At 39.4% G+C, this 19,861-nt stretch overlaps 1 protein-coding gene across 1 annotated transcript; it reads right to left on the bottom strand.

Annotated features, from left to right (window-relative positions):
- Positions 1–9,001: 9,001 nt before the first annotated feature.
- DR1 (down-regulator of transcription 1) lies at positions 9,002–19,855 on the bottom strand. Its single transcript, XM_003208699.4, has 3 exons — positions 19,413–19,855; positions 14,384–14,547; positions 9,002–11,124 (listed from the first exon to the last, which is right to left on the bottom strand). The coding sequence occupies exons 1-3, from the start codon at positions 19,630–19,632 to the stop codon at positions 10,978–10,980; spliced, it is 531 nt and encodes a 176-aa protein (XP_003208747.2). The 5' UTR covers positions 19,633–19,855; the 3' UTR covers positions 9,002–10,977.
- Between the last annotated feature and the right edge of the window lie 6 nt (positions 19,856–19,861).

The raw sequence follows: 19,861 nt of genomic DNA on the forward strand, positions 1-19,861 counted from the left end.
CGCGGGCAGCGCGAGCCGCGGCCTTTGTGCGCGCGGCGGCCTCGCGCCGCCCCCTGCACGGCGCTGAGTCACGGCGCGGGGCGGTGCCGCGCACCTGCGGCCCGTTGCGTCCGCATCGATCGCGGGGTGAATGATAAACCCGCGCCGTGCGCTGCTTTCCGCGTGAGGTCAGCCCCGCGTGTCCCATCTTCCACGGAGCGGGTCAATGATTCACACGGTTGCACGACGGCACCTGGAAAAGAAGGGGTGATAAATCCTCGAATAAATTTTTTCCACCAAGATGGCTGTTAGAAGGTAAAGACTGATAGCCACCACAACTGCTCTCACAAGAAATCGTTTCTCGTCATTCAGGGTGCTCGGAGGCAGTGCCCTCATCACCGCACACCTGGGCACGCTCAGCTGCACACACACGTTAACCCAAACCACGCTGTTCCCATCTGAAAGCACCACGCTGGCTGCACTGAGGGCTCTGGCAGCTCTGCTGAAGAGAGCTGATCCGTACGTGCATGTTGTTGCACGGCGCTCAGGAAGAACAAATCACTTTTAAGCACTGCATGCCTAGGCCAGTGCTCTGCTCCCTGGTCACACACACCTGTATGGCAGTGTTAAAGAAAATGGGACAGGCATTACTACAGCAGCCTCTGTGCCACACGGAATAGAGGGCCACAGAATGGGGAGAGAATGAGGAGAGCTGGGCATGTGCAACCCTGCAGGGAAACAGAGTGAGTGGTGCCTCCATCGCTCCTGGGGAGGCAACATGTTTCTCCATCTCATTGGGACCCTGTGTTAATACATTGAAAAAGTCAGTGTTTGCCCTGTGCTGCACAAGATAAAGGCTTTCATTATGACCTAATACAGTTTTTGGTTTTTTTTTTTTTTCCATACTACAAGATACCAGAAATTCAAATGCAAAGCCTGTCTGTTAAAAGCATATTTGAGAGGCTGTATGAGTATTTGCATTGAAAAACAACACTTCACAGCTGGTCCCTGATTTTTGCTTGCTTTCAAGCTGCAGTTCCTCCTGACCAAGAAATACATGTGTGCACCTGAGGTGTGCACACAAGTGTGCATTCACATTCATTTCAGCTAGGAGCCAGCATCCTAGGTGCAGCCTTGGCCAGAGAGATGCTTGCCCATACTGCACCCCTCTCTGGCTTAAGGGGAGAGCAGAGCACCCGCTGCATCTCTGCAGGGTGCTGTCAGAAACGCTGTTGTCAGTCATCAGGGATTTGGATGTTGTTCCCATTATCACAAAGTGAAATTGGCAGTAGCTCTAGACATAACCAAACAAATATTATCCTGAAGATTTTTTTCCTCCTAGTTGCATCTCTGAAAACATGAGTATTCAGAAAATAACGTTTGTAAAAGTCTTACCCGATGGACTCAAAAAAGGAAATACATTCAGGACATATTGAAGAAGTAGCATGCAGCACAGGCTCCATGACAAATTGCATGACAAACTGTTCTGATATCCTTGTACACCATTATCACTTTCTGGAACATGAGAACAATGAAGTAAATTCCCTGCTGCATTTAGCTGGTTTTCTCCACCATTGAGTAATTACACAGGCTTTAATAGAAAACTGCCCAATTTTGGTTTAGGCCAAACCTACATCATTCTATTTATTACAACTGGTATATATTTCATTAATCCTGTTCACCTCTCAGCAGAAGCTAGTTGGGTTTACAAGTGTACCACAGGATGTTATCTTGGCAGAGCCGCAACCGGCATGATTAACTTGGAGTGGCAGAGCTCTGTCTGGCACTCCCCGCAGGCATGCATCCTAACAGAGCAGCAGTTCAACTTCCCATGGTCACAGAAAGCAGCATGGCCAACAAATTATTTCCATATACCTCCCTTCTCAGTGTGAGGTGCCACTAATCTTTTTCTCTGCCAACCTGAAGTCTCTGGCATACCAAAATAGGATTTTTACTCCACAAAGAAATGTTGCAGAAGCTCATCATCTCTTTTTGCCTTGAAACCAGAAGAATTTAGCTGCATCCTTTTATTTATACACGCATTTCAGTCCATCATCAGCACTCCAAGTGCTCTAATTTCTAAAAATATTAGCATTAACAACACCACTATGTGGTGAGCAAACGATCATTATTTCACAGCTAAGAAAGTATCAGAGCAAAGGAACCCTGACACCTTTCCTTGCACTGCTGTCTCCACATGGTCCCCAACATGGTCAGCAGCACCCAGCAGCATCCAACGCATCCATAGTTATACACCTGGCTAAGGGCTTACTGCCACTGGGCTCCTGTTTCAACTATAAGAAAACAAAATATTTAAATCTACTAGGCTCAGCTTTTTTTTTTTTGTTTGCTCGTTTTTATTTTTTAAATTTTGAAGCAGAAGAACAGCTGAATTAGACCACACCACCTTTGCTTCAAGGCAGAAGTGTGACTGCACTTCGTAGCGCAGTCTTGGCCTCAGCTTATTAATCTTATTATAAATATTCCCCTACCTCTGAATTTTTGTGGGAAGAACTGCATCCCCTCCTCCTACATCATTTCCAGACCATGCTGAAATGGTCTCTTTTTTTTTTTCCAATAATTTTTTCAATAGTCAAAAGTGTATTTTTTCTTCCCAGCTAACAAACTAAAGGCACTGCCAGTGATCAGATAACAGGATAAAAGGATACAACGTGCACCAGCTGTAAGCAGGAGAAAAAATAAGAACTTCCGTCTGCTTTTATTAAATCCTGTGTTCATTCTATTTGCCTGCCCTAAGCTAAGAGCACATCTTTCCAAGCCATATGTAGCAAAGGGAAAGTGGTGGCAATCAGCATAAACTGGCAACGTGCCAATTCCAAACATCCTCTGATTTTTTTTCAGTGAAGAGAAACTCATAATAATTTGGCAGTTTCTTTTGATAACATACAACTGTAGCCCAAGCAGAAGGCTGGACAATTATTATAGGAACATCAGGGAATGTCTCTAAGTCATGATCTTAAAATATTACTTCGAACTTGTTACTGTTTGAATTATCTCCCTGCATACTGCCACCACCATGGCTGTGGTGCCTTGAGATCTCCATCTAACACAAGTCTTCTCCATTCTCCCACCAACTTCATGTACATTTCCCTATACTAAAAGAATATTAAACTAAGTGTCTAGCAAGAGGAATTAGGTGAATAGGAATGGTCAGTTCTCATCAACAACCTATTTCACAAACACTACATTATCTACAGGCATAAAGATTATTAGTGCCAGGATAATAAACCAAGACATGCATAGCAACTTCCACCTATGTTGGTCAGCCAGCTGCTTTCAAGGAGAACATAACAGATTAATGTCTGTAATCAATACTGAAACACGGAGAGTCTGTCAGGGTATTAATTCAAGGTGCAGGAAAACGAGTGAAGGAATGAGCAGCTACAGATCAACACCACACGTCTTTAGGCTTGTTAAAATATTTAACATCTGATTCAATCGTGTTCAGAAAAAATGTATTTACATTTGTGCAAAACCTGGCATAAAATGTGATCATAGTCAATATTCCGGGTCAGTAGTCTCCTTACAGGAACTTTAAGCCACAGCTGTGCCGGTACCACCCCTCGCACCAGCAGCAGTACCAGACTCCCAGCTGAAACCATTCTCTGAGCCTGACAGCCACCTGCCGGCAGTCAGCGGAACGAGCAGGGGAACAATACCGACCCGTTTCTGCTGTAGCCCACCAGATCCCGTTTCGTTGAATCGGTATCAGCTGCATTAATTTGAAACTCAGAGGGGCAGTGAGCCCTCGGCTGCCCTACCTGGCACACCGCTGCAGCCTCAGCTTCTCTCCTCCGCAGGGCCTCCTCTCAGCCGTCAGCAGCTCGCTCTCAAAGGGTCCTTCCTTTGTTATTATAAGCCTGTGGTGGTACCTCCTTTTCTCATGAGAAAGTGGATGTCCAAGTTGCATAACAAATTTGCATGAAAAAAATGGCAAACTATCAGAATATGGAAGGAAACTCAAGAGTAATCTGCATATCCAAGAGCATCCTCTTTTTTCCACTATTAATCATTTTTAAGAACAGGAATGTAAATAAACCAACACTGCCACTCATTTGTTTAAATGACATTCCTATTCTATGCAGCAATTACCTCCCCAAATCTTTCTCTCACATTAAATTAAAAAAAAAAAAAAAAATTACAACTCTGTTCATCTTTTCTTCCAAGGTGGGATTCCAACCAGAGCCTGTCTACCTACATTTAAGCAATCCAAATAGACAAAGCAAAAAATAAGCCATTTGTCACACACACAGAAATACTTTTCTTCCTATACATCACATTTTTTGAGCTATATTTAGCTAAGTTTCAAGACCAACATCTGCTCTTTGGACTTGAGATGCAGATCAGATAGAAAGGTAGCGAACTGAGCACTGGGTAATAGGTGCTTTTCCTTCATCTTTAACACCACTGGTTTTCTCCCATACAAATACTGGGAAAGTAATGATAGACTCAATCTTAAAAAAAAATAAATAAATAAAAAAATCAAGTATTAAGTTAAGCAAAGAACTAAGAACAGAACTTAATTACAGGTTCTGTCTGGCTTCAACACATTATCCACATAAATTTGCCTTTATAGTTTGCTAATTAGACCATATACATGGCCCTGAAACCCACACAGCTCAACCTCTGGAGCAGAGCCTGAGGCCAGCATAGCTCTTGCCAATTAGCCTGGCAAATGAGCTGCCTGTTGAAGAAGCTCACAAATGAGTTCCCCACCTGGGGAGCTGGCATGGAAGAGGCCACACGGGATCCTCCCAGTCATACAACAGCAACCTATAAGCCACATTCTCAACAAACCCAAGGGACTTTGTATTTTCCTTTTAAATTCAAAACCATCAAAATTGCAAGAGGTTTGCTACCTTCACCATTGACTTACAGTATCATTATTCCACAATCAGCTTTGAAAATTCAAAAGTACTGGAAAGAGTGACCCTTAGCTCTAATACTAACTATATATATATACAAATATATATAAAAGGCTTTAAGTCTCGTTTTCAAAATCTGTCCTTTTGATTCTCTAGTATCTAAAATCATGCAAGCACCAAATCAAATGCAGAATTCTCTACTCATTTTACCTTGTTGCATGTTGACTTACCTGTACATAAAGCTCAACAGCTACTCAAAGTCTTCAACAGCCAAGTCCACAAAAAAGTTACCAAGTCAAAAATTTAAGAACTAACCTGACTCTCTTGGTTGGAATTTGTACGTTACAAAATTGGAATTGGAAGCTACAAAAGTATATCTGAACACAGATGCATAAGAAAATATTTCAGCATTCAGAAGCTTTATTCTGAGTTCTTAAAGAGAACTAACTAACTAAAAGAGATCTAAAGCATGCTCTCATAACATTACAGTCAATACTGGGGATCTCATTTTAGGACAATGTCCAGTTCTCAATCCCTTTCTCATCTGATTAAAGAAAAACTTCTTAAAACAATGATAAGTCTTTGTCCAAAGAGAACTGGTACCACAGTTCTTCCCTCATGACTGATTCACGTCCTGGAACCTTTTCATCTATAAAGGGAGGCCGAGTAAACGTTTCTACCTGTTCTTGATATATTCTGCCACATGCTGAAATGGACCATTTCTATTTGTGCTCATGCTGTTCTGCACCCATTTGGGTACAGAAGCTCATCACTTCATCACTGAAATTCAGTTAATAAATGTTCATCATCTTCCTGAAAGAAAAGCTCAAATGGTGATTTTGGTCTCAGAACATCAACACTCAAAGCAGATAACACAATTTTCCAACATTTTGAGAAAGATGAACTCACCAACAGCAGTTACAGACAATTTAGCCCTATGTTATCACATCCTGCAGACAGATATGATTATGTACTTTTTTCCACATTTGGTCCAAAATGTATCCTTGTATGTATGTATGTATGATTTTAATGATATTATGTAACACTTCACAGTAATCAAAAGAAAGAAAGGCTGCTGGGGATGAGCCACTGCTTATGGAATCTCCAGCTATGGAAAGTAACCCTCTGCAACAACAGCCTTAGAGAACTCAGGCAGCAGCTGCAGATTTTGGCTGCCGTGCAAGAAGGCCTGCACGATGCAGGAGATGCTTGGGAAGAGGTTGATCCCTGGTTGCCACAGCACTCAGCAGGAGAAAAATCTTCATGAAAAGGGCTAGACGAATTACCTTGGGGCATCTACCTTACATTTCAGATCCTCAGAGCAGTGAGAGTGGAAAGTCAGTACTAATTTCAGGGAAGAAAAATCAGGACTACCTAAACTTATTTCCTATTTGTAAAGCCTTAGCTTGGTTTAATCAAACTTTATTAGAACTAAACATTTGAAAAACAACATAATAACCATTCAAAAACTGAAAAAAAAACCTTGTAAAACTAAAAACGTTTCCCACAATTTCAAGTTTTACAACATTCCCATATACTGTAAGCAAAAAACAGTTATTCATAATTTAAGGATAATGAGTTCAGCAGCCCCAGACAACTAAATTACTGTAAGTATAGAATACAGAACAGAATCAGAGAATACAGAAAACATGTGTATGTTCTTAAACATGTAAATATATTTTAAAGTACATGTAAATATATTCTAAACTACTCTTTATTTAAAAGATCTGAATTTTACTTGCATGAAAAATAATCACTCATACATGAAATTTTGCATCAGTTTGCTGCTTGCATTATAGCAGAAAAAACATCTTTTTCTGTGCTCATATTCCTCCTTCCTCACACAAATTTTGGAATAATTTTGAAAATGGTCTCCTTTACAGCAGGACAGGATGGTGGATACCATCAGATTTCTTACGTTGCTGTCAGCATTCCCATAAATTTAGTTTTCTTTCACAGACTACACTGCTATCTCAGAAAACCTAAATTTGTACACAAAACAAAAGAACATGGAATTTTATTTCTAATTGAGCTGTGGGTTTTCACTCTGTAGGTGACAGAATGAAACCTGAACACAATGTCAATCAAACTGAGTCCTGCCCCATAACCAACAATCTTAAGTACTGTGCTATTGCAAATAAATACTTTCATCTCCGACAATGACTTTCAGAACAAGCCTGTTTGTCTTTCCAATTACTTACTCTCTCTAAATGAGTCACCATTCCTTGAGTTTGACATGATGATAACAACATCTTGTACCTCTGCATGGTGCAGCACCTTTTAGTTTTGTAACTTGTGAAAGTATTACCTTCAAAGCACAGCACAGACTGTTCAGATATTGACATTATTTCAACGGGCAGCAGGACACTGCCCAAACCTAATTAATACCCATATAGCGCTTTGGAAATGTATAAAAGTTTATAATAACTGACCAGTAACCAGTAACAGTACTGGACTAAAACCAAAACTGGATAGTGAAATAATTTCTATTGAAATGGGTATGGAAATCATTGTAAGGTATACCACACATCAGTATGGCTCCAAATGCATTAATTAATCTAGCTGCCAGCAAAGGAGGGGAGGGGATAAATCAAATGCAGACCTTGCACGGTGACAATTCTGCCTCAACCAAATGAAAACAGAGTTCATTGCCTTTGCTTTAAGTTCGTTCTTCTTTTCTCACAAAGAAACACGTTTTATTATTATAAAGATTAATCACATGAACATTCAACCTTAAAACTAAATGTATTCTCTGATTTAATATGCTTCTTATAAATCGTAATCCCACATATATAAGGCATAGTAACTCTTACATTTCTTTTCTTTACTTTAAATGGGAAAAGTGTCCATTCTTACCTGAACATTTGCTTCAGGCTGTGGGATAGAAGTCTTCATTCTGTATTCCTGTAGTTGACATTACAATAAAACACTGCCATGAGTCAAAAACAAATTTCCCCTTTCCCAACAAACAAAACATCATCTGAAATGCATTTCTTCTTTATATTATTCAGATTTATACCAGGGCTATCCATACAGCAAAACCCACATTGTTGGATACATGACCGATAAGTGTAGAGGATTTGGCATATCAATACAGGAGAATCCTTGCTTTGCTGGATGCACAAATGATTGATGCACGGGAATTGCTGCACCTGGTTAGATTCGTTGTCTCATCATTTTGCTGCAAAACCTTCGTTGCATTCTAGCGCAGGTGCACAGAACAGAATCACTTCCAAGTCAAGCATTCAATGGATCTATTCCTTCCCAGAACTGTATCACCCTAGCATACTTGTTACCTCATTTACACATCTGCAATGTGATACAGATATACAACTTCATTAAAAGAGCAAAAGAAAGCCTTTACAAGAAAGTCAGTTAGTGAAAGCACTCTGAAACAGACTGTCAGAATAATTATGGAAAACCCACTGATGATCTAATGAACGCAACATTTAAGGAAGACACATCATTACATGTTTCTTCTGAGACAGAGCAACCACGCAGTTTAATAATCCAATTTACGCTTTAAATACTGCAGTATCAAAACTCAGCAGTACCATAAATTCACAAATCTCATCTTCACTGAAAAGCAAGCATATGGAAGCACAAGAGCAAAGTAATACAAAATTCCTAAATTTACTGAATGACCATTGAAGATTCTCCCATCTGCTACCACTAGTTGACTTTTCATCCCTAAGCTGAAATGCCTGAATAAATGAATCGGTCTCAAAATTTAAGCAAGACTATCTACGTAAAATCAGTTCAACAGAAAACAAACATACATTCTTATTTCCCCAGTCTCTGTCTGTGGTCTTCCCTTTGAAATACTTTCAGTTCTAACGGGAGGTTACCCGATCTACAGGACTTGGGGCCAACTTTCCAAGTCATGAAGGTTAGCTTATAAAAATGCATATATACAAAATGCAATTCCCAAGAAAGTAAAACAACGCCAGAAATATTTCTGGAAGTACATAACAACCCCAGTGAACAGCAATGCCATCCAGCAGCACTCAGGTTGAAAAGTCTTTGGCCACAAAGAGTTTTCAGTGGGTCAAATAACAAGAGAGCTTAAGTAGTCTTAAATTTCTTCTTTATAAATGCAATGAAGAAGGCAGACTATTCATTAAATATAAAAACAGTTTTATAAAAACACATCAGAATTTTATTGCTTGAAGAATACAGCATATGAAAAAAGCACAAGAATGTCCAAAAGAAAGGTCACAAGGATCCAAACATATTACACCACACATACCAGATGCAGTAAAATGTTAACCTGAATTCTGCATCAGAAAACAAAGGGGTGAAAATATACCTAATATTATGTAAAAGAAAAAGACTCATTTAAAATAGAAAGGTGTGAAGGTGTTACAGTACAAATTAGAAAAGCCAACACTGCACATTAACATTGTATCACTAGACTAGATTTTCTACCTTTGGTACTTAAACCTTCACAGAAAACCACTTCCTTAATCAAACCTTGCCTAACACATATCTTATAGTAGCTGTGAAAGGTTTTTCATTCATTTTAACTTAAACATTAAAATACGTTTCTGAGTTTTCACTGCATGAATGCATTTAAAGAAGTGTTCACATTTACTCTATATGAAACTTAATGCATCTCATACTTAAAAGTCACTAAGGGACTCAGACCTGACTATATGCCAATTGTATCTTGTTCAGATCATTATGTAAAAATGGACATGATGTTTTCCATTTATATCCTTACACAAACAGACTTGCTGCCCTCCTCAGGATCTGTGACTAGAGCAACCTGCTGAGGTCTTAGGTTAAAATAAACAAACTGCATTATTACAGAGCTATGAGATCATCTACAGCAGTATGCAAGTGGCTTTTCTAGTCTGCTCAGATTAGAGTACCAGAAGATATGCCAGTATTACTTCAAGTAACACATTAAAACCCAGTAATGGACACTACTGTGCTTTATTTCAACACAAAGAACAGCCGCTCATCCATTAATCAACAGAATTTTCAAATCAGCTATCAAAAGGACTACTACAGTTCTGTTCCATGTCTTACCGACCACTTTTGGGGAATATCTTGTCAAAAACCTGGACTTACCTACAAACCAATTTGAGTGATGAAAATGTTATCTTTCAAAGTATTTTAGTAATCCAGCGGCAACCTAGTGTGGAAAACATTAGCATTACGCTGACAACGATGACTTATCAAGGTTGAAAAAAATCCCTCTTTTATTATAAGCATGCTCTTAGCTTCAGCTTTTGCCTTCACAGGCTTGAATCATTCCCAGTTACATCAGTGGAACCAGAACAATTCTGTTTCATCGAGTTCCAGTTTTCTATTTCAACAATATGAACATATCTGGACTATGCAATAACATCAACAGTTAACATTAAATTGGAGCAAAACAATAAGAAGAGTTAGTTTCCCAAAACGGGCAGTCTTCGAAGTAAAATATTCAGTTGGGACTGACTGTCAAAGGATGTAGTAATAAAACCATGGGTTTATTTTTTTCCATCCCATGCCAAAAAGGATTCAATTTGTACAACTCCTATTAAACATACATTTTCACCAAGCTAGGAAAGATACTGTTTTCAAATTGTAACAAGTGTGGTATTCGAGCATTTATAATATTTATTGCCATATATATCCGCATTTTAAAAAGAACAAAGAATTCAAGACTGTACTATGCTGAACTTGACTTTTCCCCCATTAATGGTTTACCTCTACTGTACCACTCCCCCAAAAAACAATTAAAAATTCTAAGATTTGATAGTTTAGTTAAAAGGGAAGAAATGCAAATGTGGATTTAGAGCTTTTTGTATAAATCTCACTATATTTTATAAACTTGTTGTTTATTGTAACACTGTTTATTGATCAAATAAGTGACGCACTGCTATCTAAAATTTCCATATACACCATTAAAAATCCAAAGTCGATATGATACTGAACCTTAAATCTTCAAGAGTTCAAAAAAGACAGTTTATACATGTACAGCACACAACAGCAGACACCCCTAGAATACCAACTGCCAGTCCATGATGCATACAAACTTACAGGTAAGCATTCATTTCACTGTTTTCATTGTGCAGGAAAAATATTTCTTAGTGAAGAACAGAAACCCAGCTGGTGAATTTCAGATATCATCTTCATCATCTTCATCCTGAGAAGATCCTGCCTGATTGGATGCACTGGCTGAGGCAGCAGCAAGCTGTGCCTGCTGAGCTGCTTGTTGCATCTGCAGCCACTCTTGCTGTGCCAGTTCTGCTTGCTGTTGTCTAGCCTAAAGACATGAATTTAATTGTTAAGGTCATACTATATAGCTTGTGAAGAATCTCTAGCACACCTTAGCTATAAAAGCAGTTTTATCTGCACTTGCAGATTCATTTTATATAGTTTTTTATTAACGGTGCACACAAAAACATGTCTAGAAATACCTTTATTATTTGTACTAGGTTGTTCAGCTATATTTGCTCTTCCTCTGAAGAGGCGAACATTTAGAGGATTGATACTTTCCAGAACAAGTACATTAGTCCATGCCTCTTTAGTTTCATTGTAAGGATTGTGCTGAACCTCTTACTAATGGAAAAATTAAGCAAGTCAGAGCAAGAAAAAAAATATATAGGGTTCAGTTTCAAGGCTTGTTAGCGTTCAACCACCGTTCAGAGATGAAAACAGTCCTACTCTGTTGATTACAAATAGAAAGTTTGCAATCACAAAGTCATCCAGTTGCATCCCTCCCCCACAACACATAGTATCACAAAAACAAAACAACAAAAACAAAACAACAAAAATAATCATGGAAATGAAGAAAGCCATTATCTTACTTTGCTAAGCCATCTTCGGAAAACAGAGCAATCTAAGCTCTTCTTAAATAAGGATAGGCAGGTTGAGATGTCTTTGTTACAGAAAGGTACATTATCTGTACTTCAAGGTACAAGATGTTCTAACCAAATCCTTCAAGTAGTTCACATAGTACCTTCCCATTTTCCCTATTTAGAGCTTTTTCTTGTTTTTCAGCAACTATTTTTGATTTCAACACTGTGTTAAAGTTTCAATTTCTGTTCTGAATGAACATTAGAAGAAAGTTTTTTAAATTAAAAGCCTTGAGTATCTTGCTCAAGTGTTCCTTTCTTTTTCCAATGCATCAACAAATCAGCTTTCCAGACTTCATGACACCAAAAGATGGTGCTTCAGAAAACAGTGATCAAAACCAGTTTACCTATTTAGTATACATGAAAAAAAGAAATCTTCCTATACTGTAAGAAGTGTCGCACTTTCTCAGCCCTGTTCAGCACTTCCCAACGAGGGCTTTTCAGTATTTCTAAGTGGTAGTCAAGTTAAAAAGGTTGAAAAACAAGACATTGTAAATTTGCAGCACCTGAACACATAGCAGAGGCATAAATATTGATCACATGCAAACTAACAATAGCCCTCCCCACTAACCTTGTTACAATTAAGTTTATTGTATATTCAGTGAAGCAATACACAGGAGCACATCAGCAATCAGAGGCTTGGCACTTCTCACTGGATGGATCATTTTGTCACTTTCTATCATTTACATCATTTATATGGAAAAATTCAAATTTCTTCTCTGAAAAGGTGGTCAGGCGCAGGAATGGGCTGCCCAGGGAGGTGGTGGAGACATCATTGTTGAATGTGCTCATGAAACATTTAGATGTGGTACTAAGGGATGTGGTTTAATGGAAGAAATATTGGCAGTAGGCGGATGGTTGGACTGGATGGCCTTGGAGGTCTTTTTAAACCTTGGTGATCCTAAGATTCCATGACCATTTTCTTAAGTCTTTTCAAAAACTGAAGCAATGAAAAATTCCACTGAGTTGTATGACTAAGAAGCCTTATCAGCTCCTGGGGTAAACTGAACTCATTTATTGAGCAACCCATTTACAAGGAACTTTATAAGCAATCTTTTGAGGGAAGCCTCAAAAAAAACCTCTTCTGTTGATGACCTCATCTTACAGATACTTTTAGACATGCGTAAATATCAGGAGGAACAATCAGACTGACTTCAAATATTCACTATCATCCTAGTACAGACTTAAGTATAAATCAATTATGCTTAATTTAAGTAAATTAAGTATAATTTAATATAATATTAAGTAATATTTGCCACATTGTAACATAATACTTTTAAAAATCATATAAAAATCAACACAATTTTGTTAAACCAGCATGTATTGTCTTACATGTATTGTCTGGCATTAAGGCACAGTATTATAGAATAAATAAAAAAAACCCACAAACATATTTCACGTGGTCAATTCTGTATATAAAATGTGGCCTACAGAAGTTAGCAATGGTTTTAGCATTCTTGTTTTATGTTACTTAGGAGGTTGTACCCCCTCAACTATCTTTGTTGTTCTATATACCTATCATTATTTTGTAGACTATACAAAGTTTTTGAACAATATTTAAAAACAAAAAAACACAAATCAAGCTGACTATTATATATAAATCAAACCTTAAATCAGAAGCAGCCATATTGGCCTTTCTAATAGTAGTACAATCAAAAAAAGTCCTAACTTGATCAATGCATGCTGACAAGAGCCTTATGCATGCTGAAGCTTTACTTGGCAAAAAAATTAATCATGCAAATAAGATTAACATAGTTGGCACCTTATAACAGAAAACCAACAGTTATGAAGTGTCTCAGCATGATACAAGTATAGTTAAGTGGTGGGAAAGGAGGTCATAGTAATCAGGCATAGTAACAACTGAATAAGCATTTTCAGAGGAAATAAAATCATGTAAATAGAGAAAACAAGACTCATGGATTGGGTAAGAAAAAACAGAAAGCAAAGATTATTTTCACATAATTTAGTTTAGAGAAAGACTCTCTTGTCATACTGAGAATAAGACAGAAAGACAGCGTAGAAGGATAAATAAAATTAGCTTTTAGTTGTTTAAACTTGGAAATGTTTACTATCAGGTAAAGCTGGGATGAAGGAGTATTTGCAGGCAAATTCTCTTCCTGTGCTTCAACTGCCTCCTTAAAAATTTACGCATGAATTAACTCAAATAGAATCTTGCCACAAGTAAATAAAGATGAGAAAGGACAAATTAGAATTTTTTTAAACAATTAATTGTTTCTTTCAAAGCCTCAGTGATTTGTGCACTGATGGCCACAAACAGAAGAGATATTCATGTTTTAAATGCAATTTTTAAAAATGGTAATTCTTAGAACGGCACCTCCATTTTCTATTTCCTCAGCTAAGTAGTTCTTAATGTATTACTATAATAGAATGGAAGTACCTGTCTCAGTAGTAGGGAAGGAAAAAAATCCTAAATCTAGAGCATAAAATTTGTATGTGTCAAATTGCAGGAATAACCACAAACAGTATCTTAATGACCTGGATTTCTGTAATACAAACAGGACAAGAAGATCAATAGCACCTTGGATGCTACAGCAGTCAACAAGGAAAGGAATACTTCTAGGTGTGTGGACACGTTTCTGCAGCATTAGACCCACCACATTAATTATTACAATCTCATCTGTGTAAGTGCTGTACTGCTTCACTTACTTTTGCAAATAATTCCTGTTGCTGCCTTAGAAGCTCTTCTTCCGGAATGCCGAGGTTTTCCAAGCGTGAACTGGCCTTTCTTCTCTTTAGTGCTACGGTTTTGCATTCTTGCAAGACTTCTTTTACTTCACTGATATAGGAGCCAAAGCCCAAGCTTTCTAGTGCTAGAAAAAATAAACCATTTGTCTTTTAGAAAGCTTTTGATATCAGATACCAACATACATTTACACTAAACATACATTTCTAAAAAACAGAAGGCGTTTGATCATTTTTCTGTCATTTGGTGATGAAAAGCTGTGTTCATGAGAACATCTGACAGCTAATCTCCCTGCCTCTTCTCCTATGCCCTCTAAAGAGTGCATGCTAGAAATATAAAGTTTACTGAAGTGCAAGAAGTCCTGGCTTGCAAAGCACTCAGGACTCCCAGATTCATTTTGCTAGAGAGGCATTACAGTTAGAAGGCTTCCATCTTCATGTTCTGCATATCAGATTCAAACATAAACTACAGAAACCAAGATGCCCCTCCTATATGAATGGTGATCCATTAACCTCTCAGTGATTCTATCTTTCATTTCTGTTGCAAGTCTTCAGAAAAAGTTAAATCATCTACCTGTAACCGAGAAAACTTTCATTAAGACAGAAATAATAAACATAACCATAGAAATATGCTTTAGCTTTGTATCTGAATATCTGAATTCATTTTCTAGATGCCAGCAAGCTAGAGATGCGTATTTTACATTTATAGATACATACAACTCCTTATTGTTTTGGAATGGAAATCCTCGTATTTATCACATTCAGAAGCTAAAACACAGCATTTTAACCTGCCCAAGGAGATCTGAAGTATAGCTGTATTCTGCAACAGTTTTTAAAGGTTAAGAAAGGTTAAAAGCAAAACAGGCAGAACATATGATAAAAGGCATATTTTGATGTGCCACTTGCTACCATATGCCTCCACACACACACACACACACACACACACACACCCCCCAAAGCAGAACCTAAAACAGAACAGGCTAGCAATATTACACAGATACCAACTACTTAGAAAAAAGCCCCACTTTCATTCAGCACCCAGTTCACTTCCAGTAGTTACACAAGTCTGAGTTTTCTTTATAGAATGATACTTGTTTTAATATCTATCTTACTTTATTTCAACCTTACGTAATAAGCTTTCCAAGAAATCACACTAAAATAAACTACATAACAGTAAATATGAACAACATTATAGACAAACTCCGATTTACAGTAAGTCAGACTACTTTTTAACATGTTTCTAAGTGCCCTTTTCCTACCCGTAACTGAGGGGCATGCCATCACAGTAACACAAAACCACTCTGTAAACTTGCGGCTTCCAACACATGCAAGGAGATGATTAATGCACTGCCTTCAATCTAGGAGCACACTGCAGCAGGACTGCCATGCTTTTAAGAGATTTGGCAAGCATTTTGCAGATGACTTTACATAATACCTATTTCTTAAGAAAAATGAAGTTAAGAGACAAACCAATTTAGAGATAATTAAATTACTCTAGACAGCATGCCAGTTCAACCTCAGCCCACGCAGACACTGGAACCATTTCAAATTAGTCCACAGTTTCTATGAGAAACACCAAAAGCCTTCTCTAACCTGTTTAATACAGTCTCAGCAGAGAGGAAGCAAACATGTCTCACGGTGCAGAACTGGTTCTCTAAGAAGCCTATTAATATTAAGGAACTCACTTAATTTTAAAATGTAAACAGTAAATTTACTCAACTATTTCAAACTCAAAGCTTTTCCTTTTTAACATTAAGATGTTAAGAACTCTGCAAATCGAACTTCACTAAGATGAACTATCACAGTGAATACACAGATGGTCACCAAAAGTATACTGATAGATCAGGCTTGGCAATCTGCTGCACTAGAGTATGAGCAGCAGCCCAAATCAACAGCAAGTTGTATGTGCAACTTAAGAGAATGGAAATTAACGGAAAGAAATTATAGTTACATACTTGAATCTAACATACAGAAAAGATGCAAAAGAAAAGTGTGATGTAACTGTGACAGATTCATACAACAGTTCAATACAGTAATAACATTATGCCTGCTGCAAAGAAATGCTACTGGCAGTGAAACATCTTCAGGATTTCACTCTCTTCAAACATACTGTGGCTTTACGGAGCACATGCACGGAAGGAATAAGCCTCTGTCTCTTTCTAAAGAAAGATATATCTTTCTGAGTACTATTCAGCATGCTGAATAAATGTCTACCTGAGCAGAACTACCCATTCACCAAAATCCAGAATCATTCTATTTCCAGAGTGTTAAGTCTACACATCTATCCAGGCTGCTGAAAATTTGATATATTACAGATGTTAGAACAATCCTACAAAATTTCAAAAGCTGGATCCCAAAACACAGTGCTTTTGAAAGGTAAGGAGAAGGAAACTTTTACAGATGTCAAATCACACCTGCCCTTTTTCTTCAGCTTCCTCCCATTCTTAAAGACTGCATGAAGACAAAGATGTCTGATTAATCCATTAAGCATAACCACTTGTAGTTCTACATTTGTTTTTAATATAATCAGGTCACTCGTATCTGAGATGTTTATCTTCATAGCCCTTCCAAAATAAAGTAACTTCCAAAGTGAAAACTCAAGTTTTTTACATTAAAGCATTAACTAAACAGTGCCAATATCCTAACAGCCCATGAAGAGAGGCTACAGGATGTGTCATCAATTCTCAGCCCACCTCAGCACATCTCAGCTTCAAATAGACAAAGTAATCCAAGCAATCAGCTTCAAAAAATGGTGATTTCCTATGCACCACGTTCAGAATCCAACAGAAGGCCAGCTTTTCAGAAAGCCCACCTCACCACAACTTGCAGAGTTAACAAGTGAGCCTATTTTCTGCTTCCACAGCTGGTCTCAGTGTCTCTAACTGCTGCAAAAGCTCTCCACCTCCACTCAGACCATGACAGCCCTGAAGTCTTTGGGCACTCTCCAGGAGGCAGATGCACACTTTATCATTAGTGGTGAGCGCTTGGCTCAGTCCAAGTAAATCTATCACACCAGATCTCCCTCAGGATGCAGGAAGCCTCTGCTTTTCGTTCCCTATGCTGTCCGTAGGCACTGTGCCAGTCAAGTGTTTGTGTTACCACACAAAAGAACATTGCAAGGACTTCACTCATCTGAAACAACCCAGCAGTGTGAGGGAAAGCATTCCAGCCCAGTATGTGGCCATGCAGCCATTTCTTCCTACTGCAATGGCGTGTCCTCTGTATCACTGCTCCAGACAGGGAACTACAACAACGAAGCCGCAGTTTCAGATTAATTCTGACACAGCCCAGTGGCAGGATGTCACCAGCTGGAAGGGTGCCTCCTTCTTCTCTTTTCCCCTAGTCCTTGCTTCTAACCTAGCAACCTCTTGTTCACAGAAACAATCATATCAGCAACCTCACGTGACAGTGAACTATCTTCCCTGATGGCCAAGTTTTCACAAAGCCAGTGTCAGAGAAGAGACACTACATCCAGCTCTAGAGAGGATGCAAAAGGATTCCTGTCGCCAGCAGCCTGTTCAGCTGTGATGCGATATCCATATAATTTCTAAGGGAGTTGACTGAAGCCATTAAAAGGACTGGGTTAACTTAATGATTACAACAAACATATATTTCAACTACTGAATTTGTTAGCATTGTGGAGATGAAGCTATATTAAGGTAAGTTAAAGCAGCAAATATCTACAGTGTCTGAATGCCAATGGAAATGTTGATATGCTATGCCTCTGTACACATCTCTGCTGCCTGCAGAACGAACAGCCTGGATCGTCACCCTTGAAATGAGTACCAACTGCTAACTGACCACATCTGGAAGAAGCACAACCACATTGCTGCAGGTGAGGAGAGCAGTAAATCCAGGAACAATCCCTTCCACCTCAGAAGCATCATCTCTCTCCAGAGTGTTCATCAGCAATATTTGACTAAAATGGACAGACCTAATACAAAAGCAATTTTCAAACACAATAACACAGAGCTCAACAAAATACTTGTGTGCATATCATTAGCAGTTGGTCTCCAACCACGTATACGTAAATTGCTTTCAATCTGTTATCAAATTGCTGTCCGTAATCCTGTCAAGTAATTGAAACTCTTCTGGTGAGCAAGCCAGGAACAGCGAAAGAAAAACATTTTGACTGCTTATCAACAGAAAATCTTATTATTTTGTTTCTTAAACTAACTTGACACCATTACAATGTTGGGAATACCTCTATGGCAAATACTACTGCCAAGAGCTCTACCAAACAACGGGGATCCAGGGATCAATGTTATCAATTTGTTTGCAGCAGACACTGGTATCAACAACCACTACTTCAGCAGCAAAGTGAATGGTTCCTGATAAAAGATGCTTGCTGTAGACTTACACACGAGGCAAGGAACCTCCCTACTCATTGCCGAACATAAAGAAAAGCAAACGAGATGTACTGAGAAAACTTTCTGTCAACAAGGCGAAGTAGGAGGCAACAGCTGAGCACGACACAAAGGAATATATCATTATTATGTATTTCCCACAACAGATAGGAATAGCTGATTTTAAATGATCAAATTCCAAAGACTTTCCAGGCAAAGTATCTCACTTTTTATGGAATCCATGCAAGGAGACTAAGCCCCACATGCCCAATCACGGGCCTTTTGTCAGTCTCCTTAGAAAGGCACTCAATAAGCTCAGAACCTGAAATACACAGTAAGAGAAAGCTGCACTGCCATTGCAAAGAGCAGCCCTCGTATCACGAGCCTGAAAAAGACTGCTGGACTCAGAGACCTCCCTTCGGGTATCACACTTCTCTGAACGACAAGACGAGAGCCGGTGCCGAGCACACAGCCATCTCTCAAATCAAAGAGCGTTTCCTCACAAGGCACCGACCGGCCGGACCACACATTGCGTCCCCAAGGCCCTTATGGCTCTCCTGTTGTCTCTCACACCGTCAGAGGACAGCACGAAGGAGAAGCTGAGCAGAACAGGCGCGGCCCACGGCACGGTGCTGCCGGAAGCTCACCTTGTATGACATGCTCTGGGGATATGGTCTTCTTCTCCGACTTGTTGCAGATCTCATTGGCCTCAGAGGAGATGAGGTGGATAAACTCCGTGCAGCAGTTGACCACCAGTTCCCGGGCATCGTTTGCCACGCGGACGTTGGGGAGCGTCTCCTTGATCATCTTGTTGATGGCAGCCCTGGGGATGGTGAGGTCGTCGTCGTTACCCGACGACGAGGCCATCCTCGCCGCCACCGGCCCCCGAGGGCCGCCCCGCCCCGCTCCCGCGCTCTCGAGCAGTGCTCGGCCCCCGCGCGGAGCTGCAGCGTGTGGGAACCGGCGAGGTTAAGCGGGAGGCGACGCGGCCGGCACCGGGCGAGGGTAACGAAGAGCAACGGGCAAGCAGCTGCCGACGAGGCGCCGGGACGCGGGGCCGGGAAGCGCTGCTTGGGCTCAGGGCTCCCTTGGCCGC

This window comes from Meleagris gallopavo, chromosome 10 (assembly GCF_000146605.3).
Source record: "Meleagris gallopavo isolate NT-WF06-2002-E0010 breed Aviagen turkey brand Nicholas breeding stock chromosome 10, Turkey_5.1, whole genome shotgun sequence".
Classification (NCBI taxonomy): domain Eukaryota; kingdom Metazoa; phylum Chordata; class Aves; order Galliformes; family Phasianidae; genus Meleagris; species Meleagris gallopavo.

What these genes read in the sequence shown, in the direction of transcription:
- DR1 (XM_003208699.4), bottom strand. Translation starts at nt 19,632, where the DNA reads ATGGCCTCGTCGTCGGGTAACGACGACGACCTCACCATCCCCAGGGCT. An exon ending in CCCAGAGCATGTCATACAAG is followed by an intron (nt 14,548 to 19,412) that starts GTGAGCTTCCGG and finishes TATTTTTTCTAG; the next exon opens with CACTAGAAAGCTTGGGCTTT. An exon ending in AACAGGAATTATTTGCAAAA is followed by an intron (nt 11,125 to 14,383) that starts GTAAGTGAAGCA and finishes TCATGTCTTTAG; the next exon opens with GCTAGACAACAGCAAGCAGA.